At 36.3% G+C, this 13,579-nt stretch overlaps 1 protein-coding gene across 1 annotated transcript; it reads left to right on the top strand.

Moving 5' to 3' along the window:
- The first annotated feature begins 594 nt into the window (after positions 1-594).
- LOC108488279 (uncharacterized) lies at positions 595-3,158 on the top strand. Its single transcript, XM_017792568.2, has 7 exons — positions 595-895; positions 1,129-1,218; positions 1,312-1,399; positions 1,589-1,980; positions 2,203-2,376; positions 2,470-2,840; positions 3,024-3,158. The coding sequence occupies exons 1-7, from the start codon at positions 595-597 to the stop codon at positions 3,156-3,158; spliced, it is 1,551 nt and encodes a 516-aa protein (XP_017648057.2).
- Positions 3,159-13,579: the final 10,421 nt, after the last annotated feature.

Genomic DNA, 13,579 nt, shown 5'->3' with positions numbered 1-13,579 from the left:
TTGTTCTGACTTGCTTTGTGTTTTTTTCTTTTGGGCTAGGGTTTAGGTTTAGATTGGGTTTGGGCTTGTTTAATTAATGTTGGGTTTGGGGTTGGTTTGTAATGGGTTATTGGGCTAATTTGGGCTCCTACAATTAATATTTGTCCTAATTACCAAGTTGAACACTTAAATCATTCATTCTCAGACCATTGCCCGATTTTACTGGATACTTTTGGAAATCAGAGGAAAAACACTTCTTCAGATGTTTTTCGATTTGATGTTAGTTGGTGTCTGGATAATTATTTGGAATGAGAAATTCGAAGAAGTTAGGGAGAAACGACTGGAAATATCCCTGATAAGCTTAGGGGTCTTGGACAACATCTTTAGAAATGGAGTAGAATCAGATCTAGAGAATCAAAGAGAAGTCGTTTGGAACTGGAGGAAAAATTAAATTGCCTTTATGATCAGGAGCCAACTAATGAAGTTCTTGCTGAAATTACAAATGTACAGGTAGGACGTAATCTTCAGGCTGATCAGGAAGAATTATTTTGAGAGTAACGAGCTCGATTCAACTGGCTGAAAAATGGAGATAGAAATACCAGCTTTTTTCATAAAATGGCTGTTCAACGGCAGAATCGCGGTCGAATTAATGAATTAGAAGGGATGAATGGCACAAGGACTCATACGATAGAGGAGATGTTAAAACTAGCTTTTGATTTTTTCGAAGATTTATTCTCGGCTTCTAAAATGGGATCAGATGAGCGTGTTTTTGGACTGGTGGAAAAACGAATCACTGATGATATGAATGATTCTCTACTTCAACAATTTATGGAGGAGGAAATCACATGTGCTTTTAAGATGATGGAACCATTGAAAGCCCCGGCAGTGATGGATTTCCAGCAATTTTCTTTCAAAGGTACTGGCAAATTATTGGTCCTGAAATGTTTAACTATTGCTTATCTATTTTGAATGGTGAATCTGAGATTGAAACCATTAATAAAACCCGTATTTTTTTAATTCCTAAAGTTGATAAACCGAAAAATTTCTCTCAATTTAGACCCATAAGCCTTTGTAATGTTGTTTACATAATTATCGTGAAAATCTTGGTGAATCATATGAGTACTATTTTGGGAAGTTGTATTAATGAAGCTCAAGGGGCTTTCTTTCCTGGAAGACATATTTCGGATAATGTTCTTATTGCTTATGAGGTGTTTCATTCTTTGAAAACGAAGAAGAAAGGTAAAAAGGGGAATTTTACACTGAAACTTGATATAAGTAAAGCGTACGATCGTGTTGAATGAGATTTTTTTGCTGGAATAATGACTCATTTAGGGTTTCATGCGGACTGGATTGTTCTTGTCATGAGATGTGTTTGCTCGGTTTCTTATTCGGTGAATCTTAATGGGTTGAGCAGTGAATGGTCTTCACCTTCGAGAGGTTGAAGACAGGGTGATCCTCTTAGTCCCTATCTATTTCTTATTTGTGTTGAGGGATTCTCAACTCTTATTAAAGAAGCTGAGCAAAAGGGGTTGATGATAGGAGTTCCTATTGGAAGAGAAAGATTCTTGATAAAGTATTTATTTTTTGCGGATGATTGTATTCTTTTTAGGGACACATTTGTTGAAGGGGCTAAGGTGGTGAGTGATGTTATAAAGGAGTATGAGACAATTTCAGGCCAAATGGTGAATTTTGAAAAATCTCTAATATACTTCGGGGCTAATGTTAATGTTAATATCAAGGATACCATCACTACTACATTGGGAGTAAGGGTTGCTTTAAACCCAGAGAAATATTTAGGGTTGCCAATGATGGTTGGATGTAAGAAGAGTTGGACTTTTGCTAATTTTATTGACAGGTTCAGAAGACGCATAGATGGCTGGAGTTTACGCTACTTATCGATAGGGGGAAAAGAAGTTTTTGTCAAATCAATCCTACAATCTATCCCAGTTTACGCAATGCAATATTTTGAATTGCCTAAACTCTTATGTAGGAAGCTTGAAGGTATTATAAAAAAATTTCGGTGGGCAAATAATAAATCGCTGAAGGGTATTCATTAGAGCAATTGGGATGTTTTGCGTAAACCAAAGAGTGTCGGTGGGTTGGGTTTCAAAAATATGCATTTGTTTAATAAATCGTTATTAGCAAAGCAAGTGTAGCATCTTTTATCCCAGCCCAATTGTCTTTTAGCCAAAGTTCTTAAAGCTTGTTATTATCCATATTCAGATATTTTATTAGCCAAGATAGGTTTTTACCCTTCGTTTACCTGGCGGAGCATTTGCAACGCTCGTGATTTTATTGCTGATGGAGTTTTGTGGAAAATTGGCAACGGCATTAAGGTAAACATTTGGAATGATCCTTGGTTGCCTGGAGTGGAAAACAACAGAATATCAGGGCAACGTATGAATCCAAGATGGACAACAGTAAATCAATTAATTAAATCTGAGACAAACACCTAGAATAAGTGACTTATTTATAGCCTTGTGAATGAAGATCAGGTGCAACGTATTATTTCCATCCCGATTTTTGAGACTTCAACGGAAGATTTACTGGTGTGGAAGTATGAGGGGTCTGGAGAGTATTCGGTGAAAAGTGGTTATAGAATTCTTACTACTGACTACTTACAGAACATCAACTACATCAACTCTACTGCTGATATCTACAAGATTTTTTACAAGTCTTTGCGGTCTATTAACACCCCGGAGAAAATAAAAATACATATCTGGAGATTGCTTAACAATTATTTTCCTCACTACAGTAATTTATTGTTAAGAAAGTTAAGGAATGATTATGTCTGTCCTCTTTGCAAGGAAGCATCAAAAGACACTGATCATCTGTTGTGGTCTTGTAGTCTTCTTCATGGTGTATGAGCTTCCCTTCAAATTAAAACTGCTCTTGTTGATAACACCTCCAATTACAAGATTCACTTTGTCAAAACTTTTATTGCAGCAGATGATCAAAGCAAACAAATTATTTCAATTTCTATTTGGACCATGTGGTATAGGAGAAATCAATTTATTCATGAAGATGCCAAATTTTCTCTGCAGGAAGTGCTTAGGTTTATTCATGGTTATGTTCAGGAAGTAAATCTTTGTAAAGAGAAACTCGGTGGTTCTGATGGTTTTCTAAGAAAAGGGTATTGGAGGCCTCCAGTTTTGGGTTTCATCAAGATTAAATTTTGACGCTACCTTTTAAAGAGATTCTAGAACTTCTACAATAGCAGTTTTAGCGAGAGATTCTAGAGGTGAAATTAGAGGAGCCGAAACTTATCTGATATAGGATGTTGCTGATGCATTCGATGCATTTATTGCTAAAGCACGGGCATATGAAAAGTCGTTACTGTTCACACGAATGATGGGTTTCTGGTGCCTGGTCTTAGAAGGGGATTCTTTGACAGTTATCAAAAAGCTGCAAGCAAGGGTGGAAGATAAATCGATCCTCAGACTTATTATCCATCACATTCGAGATTTAGAACATTATTTCAAAAAGGTAGTTTACCTTTTTATTCTTCGTTCTGTTAATGATGCAGCCCGTACCATGGCAGCGGAAGGGCAAAGAATCCAAAGATCTGGGTTTGGGGTTGATGGAGTTCCGGCTTCAGTAATGCGGTCTGTGGAAAAGGATTGGAGGAGCTGGATGCAGACGAATCAAAGACTGTCATAGTTTGCTTTGTAGTGGAGAAGGTTCTCTGAATCTCCATGACTGGTTTCAAAGCACTTGGGTTTTCCTCTCACATCTGAATCGTCTTTTACAATGAGAAGGAAGCTGTTTTTAGCTGGTATTTGTGGGTGCTCTCTTTTTTGTTTGAAGGCCAGAGTGGGTTTTGTTTTTTTGCTTTTGTGGTTTTTTGGAACGTTTCTATGTGCGCATTTATGGCTTTGGACGTTTGGTCTGTTTCTTTTTTGTTTTTCTTGTCGTTTGCTTTTATTATTTTACTTGCTCCAGTGGTATTTGTCTTTTCTGCTTTATTTTGATGTAACCACCTGGCACTTCGAATCGTGTGCTAATAATATCAGTCTTTTCATTAAAAAAAAGGTAAAAAAATATTTTTATACATTTATATTGTATTAATTTATATTTACAAAATACATTGTTTAAATTATATATTACAATTCGAATATGAATCATAATTACATGAAAATTATCAAAAATCAGTTTTATTATACAATTAATCATACATAAAAATGACATTGTTTCAATAAAGAATAAAAAATTATAACGTATCATACTTACATTGAAATCATTCCAATTTATAATATACACAAAATTAAATTACATTTTGTTTCAAATTTACACTAAAATCATTCCAATTCCAATTCCAATATGAATTATAATTACAATTTCAGCATACGAAATTTTTTCCTTACTATGCGCATGTTAAAAGTCACATTAGAAATATATTAAACAATTTCCAAAGCGACTTCTAATATGCGCACGACAACAAATAAATTCTAAGTAATTAAATTTAATGATGCTAACAAAATTGAAAATTTAAAATATAAGAGTGTAGCAGGCCAATTCTGTCTGCCCAATAAATAAATAAAACCCAAACAGTCCACATAATAAAGGTCCAAATTTACAAAAACAACAAGTAAAATTACAAGCTCAAAATAAACTTAACCCCAGATCCCAAATAGCCCAAAACTAAACTAGTTTTTCAGCAAAAAAAGAAAATCCTGGCCCTAGCCGCTGCTTCCCTCTTCAGCCGCCACTACCCACGCCTCCACCACCCACGTTCTCCACCATGCGCCCACGCATCACGCCATCTACGTTCACCATACCTGCAACGAGTAGAGGCAATAAACAATTGTAAATATGGCTATAAAAAGCCACAAATATTCATTTTTTTTTACAAAAACGCAATACAAAAAACACACGAATAACAAACCTCAAAGGAAGATCGGAGAGAAAAAATAGCATTAAAAAGCACCAAGGTTTTTTTGTTTCCTTTATTTTTCTTTTTTTCCGAATTTATTTTACATACAAATATATATATATATATATATATAAAGGATAGATAATAGAAAAAGAGGGAAGACTCACCCATTTTGGATCTCCTGAAAAAATGAGCATTTTTGGGCTTCGACCACTTTGTATGCTGTGATGCATGATGTGAGCCTGGCGGTGGTCGGCGCCCGGTGCCATGGCCGGATATTTGGAGTGGAAGAGAGAGTTCAAAGGTTTTTGAAGTTTAAAAAAAAAAGATAGATTTTTTTTTGGCAAAAATGTGACTTAAATAAAGGGCTAAAACAGCGTCGTTTTGGCCTGAGTCCTTAAACCCCAAAATAGCGTTGTTTTGCCCTGACTTGATCTGACCCAACCCATCCAGCCTAGGATCCGTATGTTTTTAAGCGGAAGGGTTATTTGTCCTTTTGGCCCTTCCGCTTTTTCATGGTTTTGCAATCGAGTATTTTTAAAATTTAAATTTTGGCCCCATGATTTTGGCTTGATTTCGATTCGGTCCTTTTTAAAGCTATTCGTTTTGGAGGGGGAATATTTTCCAATTCGATCCCTCCACGTTTAGTGCACATTTCAATTCGGTCCTTTTCTCTTTTATTTGTTTCTGAATTTGCCCCAAAACTCCTGTTTTCAATTCAATTTAGTCTTTTTTTAGTTACCTTGTTATTTTATTATTAAATGGATTAATTTGACATTATTATCATTATTTTAATATTATTACTATTGTTATTTTATTCTGTTATTATTATATATTATTACTTATTATTATTATTATTATTAGTAACATGTTATTATTATTATTATTATTATTATATATATATTTATTACCATTTTTATTTTTATTATTATTAGTAACGTATTGTTATTTCTATTATTTTATTATTCTTATTCTTATTATTATCATGGTACTATATTAACTAGTTTTATCTGTTATTACTACTACTATTATTTTCATTCTATTTATTTATTTACCTAAAACCTTATATACCTTTATTTTATTTTATCATTAATTTATATCTTCTTATATAATATTATTTTTTCTTCCCTCTTTATATTTATTAATATCATCATTATTATTAATATTATTGTTTTTAAGTTTTTATCATGATCATTTATTTCTTTGTTTAATATTAGTCCTTTTCCGTTTCAAGTTTTAGTTTTTACGCTTATTATTTTTTTCTATTTTTGGTGATTTATTTTATTTTATATTATTTTTATTTTTTTATTATTGTTTACATTAACGCATTTATTATTCTATTATGCATGTAAATACCTTAATTTATTTTCCATTCTACCACGAAAATCATGTTACATTTTATCGATATATTTAAAATTATGTTTTTTTAAATAAGCATTATTTCATATTTCGGATTCAAAAGTTATACCCTAACTTAAGGGCTTCGATTTTCTCATTAAATCCAAATAAATGAATACTTTTAAAAAATGTGAATTTTAAATAAACTCGAGAATTAAAAAGAACTTGTATTCTAACTTACGGAATATGATTTCTTTCTAAAAAACGAGATAATTGAATGTCTCTTTCAAAGAATAAAACTTTTCAGTGTTATTTCTTGTTTTCGGGGATTTAAGGTATCGTGTCCTAACTTACGGGACGTGATCTTTTCCCTCGATTAGTGCAAAATATATTATCTCCTAAAAAAATTTTCGATTAAATAATATTTTAACAAAGGATCGTATTCCTAAAATCTCTTCAAATTTTTAATTTTCGACACAAAGACACTAATTAATCAATTAGGTACCAATTTTAGGCATTATGAGGGTGCTAATCCTTCTTCGTGCGTAACCGACTCCCGAACCAATTTTTCTGAATTTCGTAGACCAAAATTATTTTTAATAACTCAAATTGTTTATTGAAAATAACCACTTTTCGAGGTGACCCGATCACACCTCATCAAAAAAGGATTGGTGGCGACTCCAAACTTTCGTTTTAAAAAGTCGATTCCCATTTTTCAAAAAATAGTTTCGACAGCTTGGCGACTCCACTAGGGACATAAGAGAGTCGAGTCGCAAGTTGATTAACTTTTTTCTTTTTTGTCGAAAATTGAATTTGGTTTAAAATTTATGATCCTTTCATCGCATTTTATTCGGTTTGGTTATGGCTTTCATCATTTTGTATTTGCTTTATTTGTTTGAATCTTTTGATATATCCCTGCACATTGCATTGCATTATCACTCGGTCTACCCATTTAAGTGGGAGTGAGAGACTACGCCTTCATGAGATTTTCACCTCCACATGGGATAGTGGATCATTTCCGAGATAGATCTGTACCTATGTCTCCGTGAGATTATCATCTCCGCATGGCAATAGGGAAATGTATTCCCTTGAACCGAACTCAATCTATATGAGCCTATAATGGGTAAAGATCGAGGAATCTACTGGTTCAAGTACCCTGTCTTTAGAACCAAACCACATGTAGTGACCCATAGGAGCCCACCCTAGGTAGAGCCACACCAAACTATTAGCGGTTGTCCAAATAAGTGTTCTGCTTGTTATTGCTTACTTGCTTTAATTTCATATGAATTGTACTGACCTGCGTTGTTTTGCTTGTGATTGCATGGCATCTCATCATAAAAAGAGTGTCGGTTCAAGTTCGATTACTAAATAGAGAGCTTATCATGGAGAACAGATTTCTTGATAAAGTGGAGGATAATGCAGTTGTCCGTGTATGGTAGGAGAAAACGCAATTGAAAAAGGGAGATAGCCTGACAGCGGGGTATACGTTAGAGTTATGGGACTTCACTTATATCAGCGTGACACAGAATGATCTGTGAGAATTGAAGGAAATCTGGGCCCAATGGGGTGAGGAAGTCAAACAGCTATTTTACGACAATTACGGTGATCTACCCTACTTACTCGACATCAAGATAGATAAGCATCTGTTCCAGGCTTTGGCCTAATTTTGGAATCCGGCCTACAGTTGTTTCACCTTCGGGAACGTAGATTTGGTGCCCACAGTGGAAGAATATACCACCCTACTTCGATGCCCAAGATTTCAAGTTGACAGGGCCTATTCTAGAGCCGCTAGTGTTCCGACCATTGTGAAGAAATTGATGAATATCACCAGGATGAGTGAGTAGTGGGTTACGGCTCGAATCAAACAAAAAGGAGAAAACAAATGTATTCTAAGGAAAAGTTTGCAAGACTTGATTTTGGAACACCCAAATGTGAAGAAGAGAGTGGATGTTTTTGCTTTAAGTATTTATGGGCTAGTAGTTTTCCCTAAGGCACTAGGGCATGTAGATGAGGCAGTTTCTGATCTGTTTGACCGACTGGATAAGCGGGTCACGCCCGTTCCTGTGATTTTAACTGAAACATTCAGATCTTTGAATGCGTACCGAAGAGCTAGTGAGGGTCGATTTATAGGATGTGCGCAACCGTTGCTAGCTTGGTTCCATAGTCATTTTTGGAAGGTAGACAATGTGTCATATCAGGTGTTCTCCGAGAATTACTCACCATTAAAGGAAATAACGGCTACACTAAGACGGGATAACATATCAGAGGAAATAGCGATAATCCTCCAAAATTTCCAAGAAGAGGATGTCGAGTGGAGAGCCCCTTAGTCGGTTCCTGATGAGATCGTATACCGATGTGGGGATTTTGACTGGATCCCCCTACTTGGGATTTGGGGAGTTGTAGGATATGCTCATTTACTTGTATTAAGGCAGTACAGATCGAGACAGTTTATACCGGTAACCCATGGGTTAGCTCAGTGCAAGTTTCCATATAAGGGGGATAATTATAAGAAGAAGATACGAGAGATGTCCAACGCTTGGAATCAGACTTATTGGATGAAGAGACTGGCAGTAGGTCTGATAACTACCCCTTAGTATAATGAGTGGCAGAGTAAGAGGATCAACAATAATATTCCCGAGCCAAATCAAAATGGCGCGCGATCGATGGAAGAATACCTACAAGTGGTCCCATCCGAGTTAGAAATCATAAGGCAGGACTTTGAGAGAAAAAAATGCAAAACTCGAAAAGAAGATAGAGCAACTGGAACAAGAAAAGATGCATTTGAAACTTGATGTTGATGTTCAGAAGCTAGAAACCGAAAAAGTGAGAAAAGGTAAGAATAAGGTCGAGGAGGATTTGGATAGTTTAAAAAAAGATTATAAAAAATTGTGTCTATCAATGAAAACCACCGGGTTGGAAAAAACATCTAAACAATGGTGACACGAGATCCAAGAAGAGAAGGCCAAAACTAATCGGCAGGAGAGAAAATATCAAGATGTGCAAAGTCGAAAAGTGATGCGTCGTTGAGAGTACCAAAAATATCCTATTCCCTGTAAAATAATGAAAAAGACCAGTAAATGGGAAGTAGGGTCGAATCCTCAGGGATCGGATTATACGAATGCTTGTTTCTCGAAATCCTGGGCAGAATCATGCCCAAGAAAACTTGCGTGGCAGAAAAAAATAAAAATAACAGAATTAAATATTTGATTTGGAAAAGAATGAAAAACAGAATCTAAAGTTGACTAAAATTGTGATTACGAAAATAATAAAAATAATAAAGAGAGTTAAAGGAAAAGAAATTTTTATTGGTAGATTCCAGCCTCCAGTTGTCTCATTCCGCCTTGGGTTCGATCCTTGGCTTTTAAATGACCCTTCTCAACTCAAGTAAGCCAGTTATAGTGGAAGAGGACACCTACGACCACCAGCTCCAAAGATTAGACTTACGATTTTTAGGGAACCTGACTCGAGCCAGTAATCTATGCTAGATCAACCCTTTTCAATGGCGAAACCCACGCCATTTTGTCTCTTTGGCTCGTCAACCTCTGACGCAGTAAGTTAACGAACCGACTATGCAATCCTTCCAAAACATACAAAGCGGCCGCCTTTGTATATGCTGAAAAGCTTACTTCTTAAGGGCCATGGACGGAAGCGTCAGCCTGTAGTGCGGAGAAATGATGAATACTTGGCGAGAAGGCTAAGTACGGATTCTAGGCCTCAAGAATCTTTTTTGGGGAATATTGACAACTTTCAGCTAGATAGGTTTTAGTGGCTCATGATAATGGTGGAAAAGAAAATAAATATAAAAATGGAAAAGGGAATTTTATTGAAAGAAAATATGAAGAAACAAAAGTCTAGACTTTCAGGGGGAGAGTGTTTACAGAAAAAGATGAACCCAAATAGAGTCACTTCACCCCCTATTTATAGTGCTAGGGAGATAGTTTAATTTAACTTAAATTCTAAAAAGATAAATACATTTAATTGAAGATAAATAGAGATAATTAAAATAAAATCCTAAAATTTAAATAATCCTAATAATTATCCTAATATAAATTATCCTAATATAAATAAAATGGAGTCTTATAGAATAAAATCTCTTCTTTTGCATTTTAGTCCTTGTGTCTTCCATGCTTGCACTTTTAGCACAATCTTTTTCTGTGTATATATATCACCCATTGTGTCTCCAAATTAGCACTTTTGTCCATTAATTTTGCTTTTGCCTCCAAATCAATCCCTAAAAGATAAAAAGACATAAATAGCTCAAATTAGTAGGATCAAGCTTAGAATAAACACATGATTAATACATAAAAATACGTTATTCTAGATCATTATAAAAAAGAACCTTAAAAAAGAGTCTGTTGAAAACCCAAAATGAGAAGGTCGGGTTAAAATCTATAGTGGCAGAATTAGAACAGTCGCTTCATCAGTGTCGTAGCCGTAACTCTACAATAGAGCTGAAGGCGAATTTGAATAAGATCGAAGAGTTGAAAAGGAAGGTCGAAGAAGTTGAAATTGCTTTACAAAACTGCGAACTCCAGGTTGAACTCTTTGGAGCAAATGAAGAGCATTGGAAAGAGCAACTCCATCGATCTCAGGATCAAGTTAAGGATAAAGATTACATCATGGGCGAAGCCGTGGCTCAGATACGAGAAATGGCCGATCATTTACAAACCTTAGCGATTCAGGCTGACGTGCTAAGTGTGAAATATGAGTTAAAGTTAGACCGGGGTCGTGAGCTGGCTTGGCTTCTTAAGAGAGTTAAAACTTTGAGCGTCAAGGCAAAGCCGTATATATGATCTGTTTTATGTAAAGGATTTTGTTTTCTAATAAAGTTATTCTAAATGGAATTGAATTAGAATCGACGCTTTTTTTAGTTTTGTATTCATCTCATGCATTTGCATTACATCGCATCATGTGCATTAAATTTCATAAAAGAACCCTAATTAATTAGAAATCGTCTTATAGTTACCCTGGAACATCAATACTACACTCGAAAAAAAACCAAAGCTATGGATCAAAGGTTGGAAAAATTAGAGCAAATGCAGAAGGAGATGCAGGATCAACTGCAAGTACAGATGCAAGAACAATTGGCTAAAATCCAACAGGATATGAGGGATCAGATCCTGGAATATCAAAAGAATATGATGAACCAATTGACCCAGTTACTGATTAGAGGGCCAGAAAAAAGGAAGAACCCCATGATCAATACTGAGACGACAGCGAGGACCCTGCTTACCCCTAGGTTTTACCCCAACGAATACCCAAGCACCACCACAAAGGGCGTTTGTCAATATTAGACTCCAATGTTAGACCAGTACTTTGGCACCGACAAATTTTCCAATGGGCTCGAGTTCTAACCCCGAAGACAATCGGGCAAATCCTTCAGTCCCTGACCTCAATGATATAATGGAAGTGGGAAAGGCAAGAGCGAAACTCCCAAAGCAACTGGAAGACCGATACAAATGGCTGGAGGAGAAATTCAAGGCGTTGAAAAGCGCTGATTATCATTGTAGAATGGATGCTAAGGACTTAAGCCTGGTCCCAAATTTGGTACTCCCTCCAAAGTTTAAAATACCGGAGTTTGAAAAATATAATGGGGCTAGCTACCCTGAGGCCCACATTACAATGTTCTGCCGGAGGATGACAGGATATGTCAACAATGAGCAATTGTTAATCCACTGTTTCCAGGACAATTTGACTGGGGCTACAGCCAAATGGTACAATTAGCTGAATCGTACCCAAGTTAAATCATAGAAGGACTTAGCACAGGCTTTCATGAAGCAATATGGCCATGTGACGGACATAGCGCCTGACAGGATCACGTTACAGAACATGGAGAAAAATTCAAGTGAAAGTTTCAGGCAATATGCTCAGAGATGGAGTGAAGTTGCTACACAAGTCCAACCGTCGCTACTGGAAAAAAAAACAACCATGCTCTTCATTAATACCTTGAAAGCACCTTTTATTAATCACATGCTGGGAAGCGCAACTAAGAGTTTTGCGGACATAGTGATGTCCGGTGAAATGATAGAGAATGTGATAAGGTGTGAAAAGATAGAGGCTGGGGAAAGCACTAAAAGGTCGGCCACGAAGAAAAGATAAAATGAAGTTAGCAATGTGAGCACGGGTTATACAAAACTAATCATGGTAAACCAACCGAGAACGGTAGCCAAGGGCCAGCAAGCCTTGCCAAGACAAGAGCCTAATACAAAGCAAAACACGGAGAAGCTCTAGTTTACTCCCATTCCAATAACATATCGGGAGCTATACAAAGTTTATTTGATGCACACGTTGTATCCCCTTTCTACTTAAAACTGATGCAACCTCCATACCCTAAGTGGTACGATGCAAGTGCTCAATGTGAATACCATGCAGGAATCACGGAACACTCGATAGAGAATTGCATCCATTTCAAAAGGTTAGTCAAAAGGCTCATCAAAATGGGTGTTGTGAAATTAAATGATGCACTTAGTGTAGGAAATCCATTACCCAATCATACTGATAATGGGGTAAACACGATAGTCGAGAATATGGGGAGGATAATCAAGTTGAATGTTGCAGAAATACGAACCCTGTTGAGAGAGGTTTGGAGGAAAATAGTGGAAAGAAGGTTAATCACGCGGGATTTGGGAAGCAAATTCCGAGATGTGAGGAACTATTTAAGTTCTACAATAAGGGAGATCACGAGATTGAAAGATGCAATGAATTTAGAGCCCTGGTACAGGGTCTAATGGACAACAAAGAGATGGAGTTTTTTGAATTTATCGAAGGAGAAGATGTATACACCTTGGGGGTTTGATAGAAAAGGTATTTGATGTCAATCACCCGATGGTGATCATTTCACGACTGAGAATCAATGAAGCCAAAACAAAAATTGCACCAAGAGTTATAATTCAGAAACCCAAGGCTTTTCCTTATAAAGATAGCAAAAGGGTACATTGGAATTATAACTGCAATGTGACATCTTCAGGAGAGGAGAGTCTAGTCAGAACGCCAACTACAAAAGTCGAGCCTATAAAAGGGAAATCTTTGGTGATCGAACAAGGGAAAGAAAAGCCGAAATTACCCCTTAATGAGCCTATAATAGAGAAAGAAGCTAAGGAATTCTTGAAGTTCCTAAAGCACAGCGAGTATAGTGTTATGGAACAACTACACAAGCAGCCGACTCCCATATTGATACTGGCTCTGTTCTTAAGTTCAGAGATGCACAGTAATGCACTAGTGAAAGTATTAAATGAAACCTATGTCGCTGACGACATTTCGGTAAAAAAGCTAGACCGCCTTGTCAGTAACATAAGTGTCAATAACTTCATCTATTTCAGTGACGATGAAATACCGCCAGGGGGCATGGGATCCACCAAGGCTCTACACATTACCACTCGTTGCAAAGGG

Source organism: Gossypium arboreum, chromosome 10 (assembly GCF_025698485.1).
Source record: "Gossypium arboreum isolate Shixiya-1 chromosome 10, ASM2569848v2, whole genome shotgun sequence".
Lineage (NCBI taxonomy): Eukaryota > Viridiplantae > Streptophyta > Magnoliopsida > Malvales > Malvaceae > Gossypium > Gossypium arboreum.
Note: the sequence above shows the minus strand (reverse complement) of the source record. Positions and strands in the feature narration are given on the sequence as shown.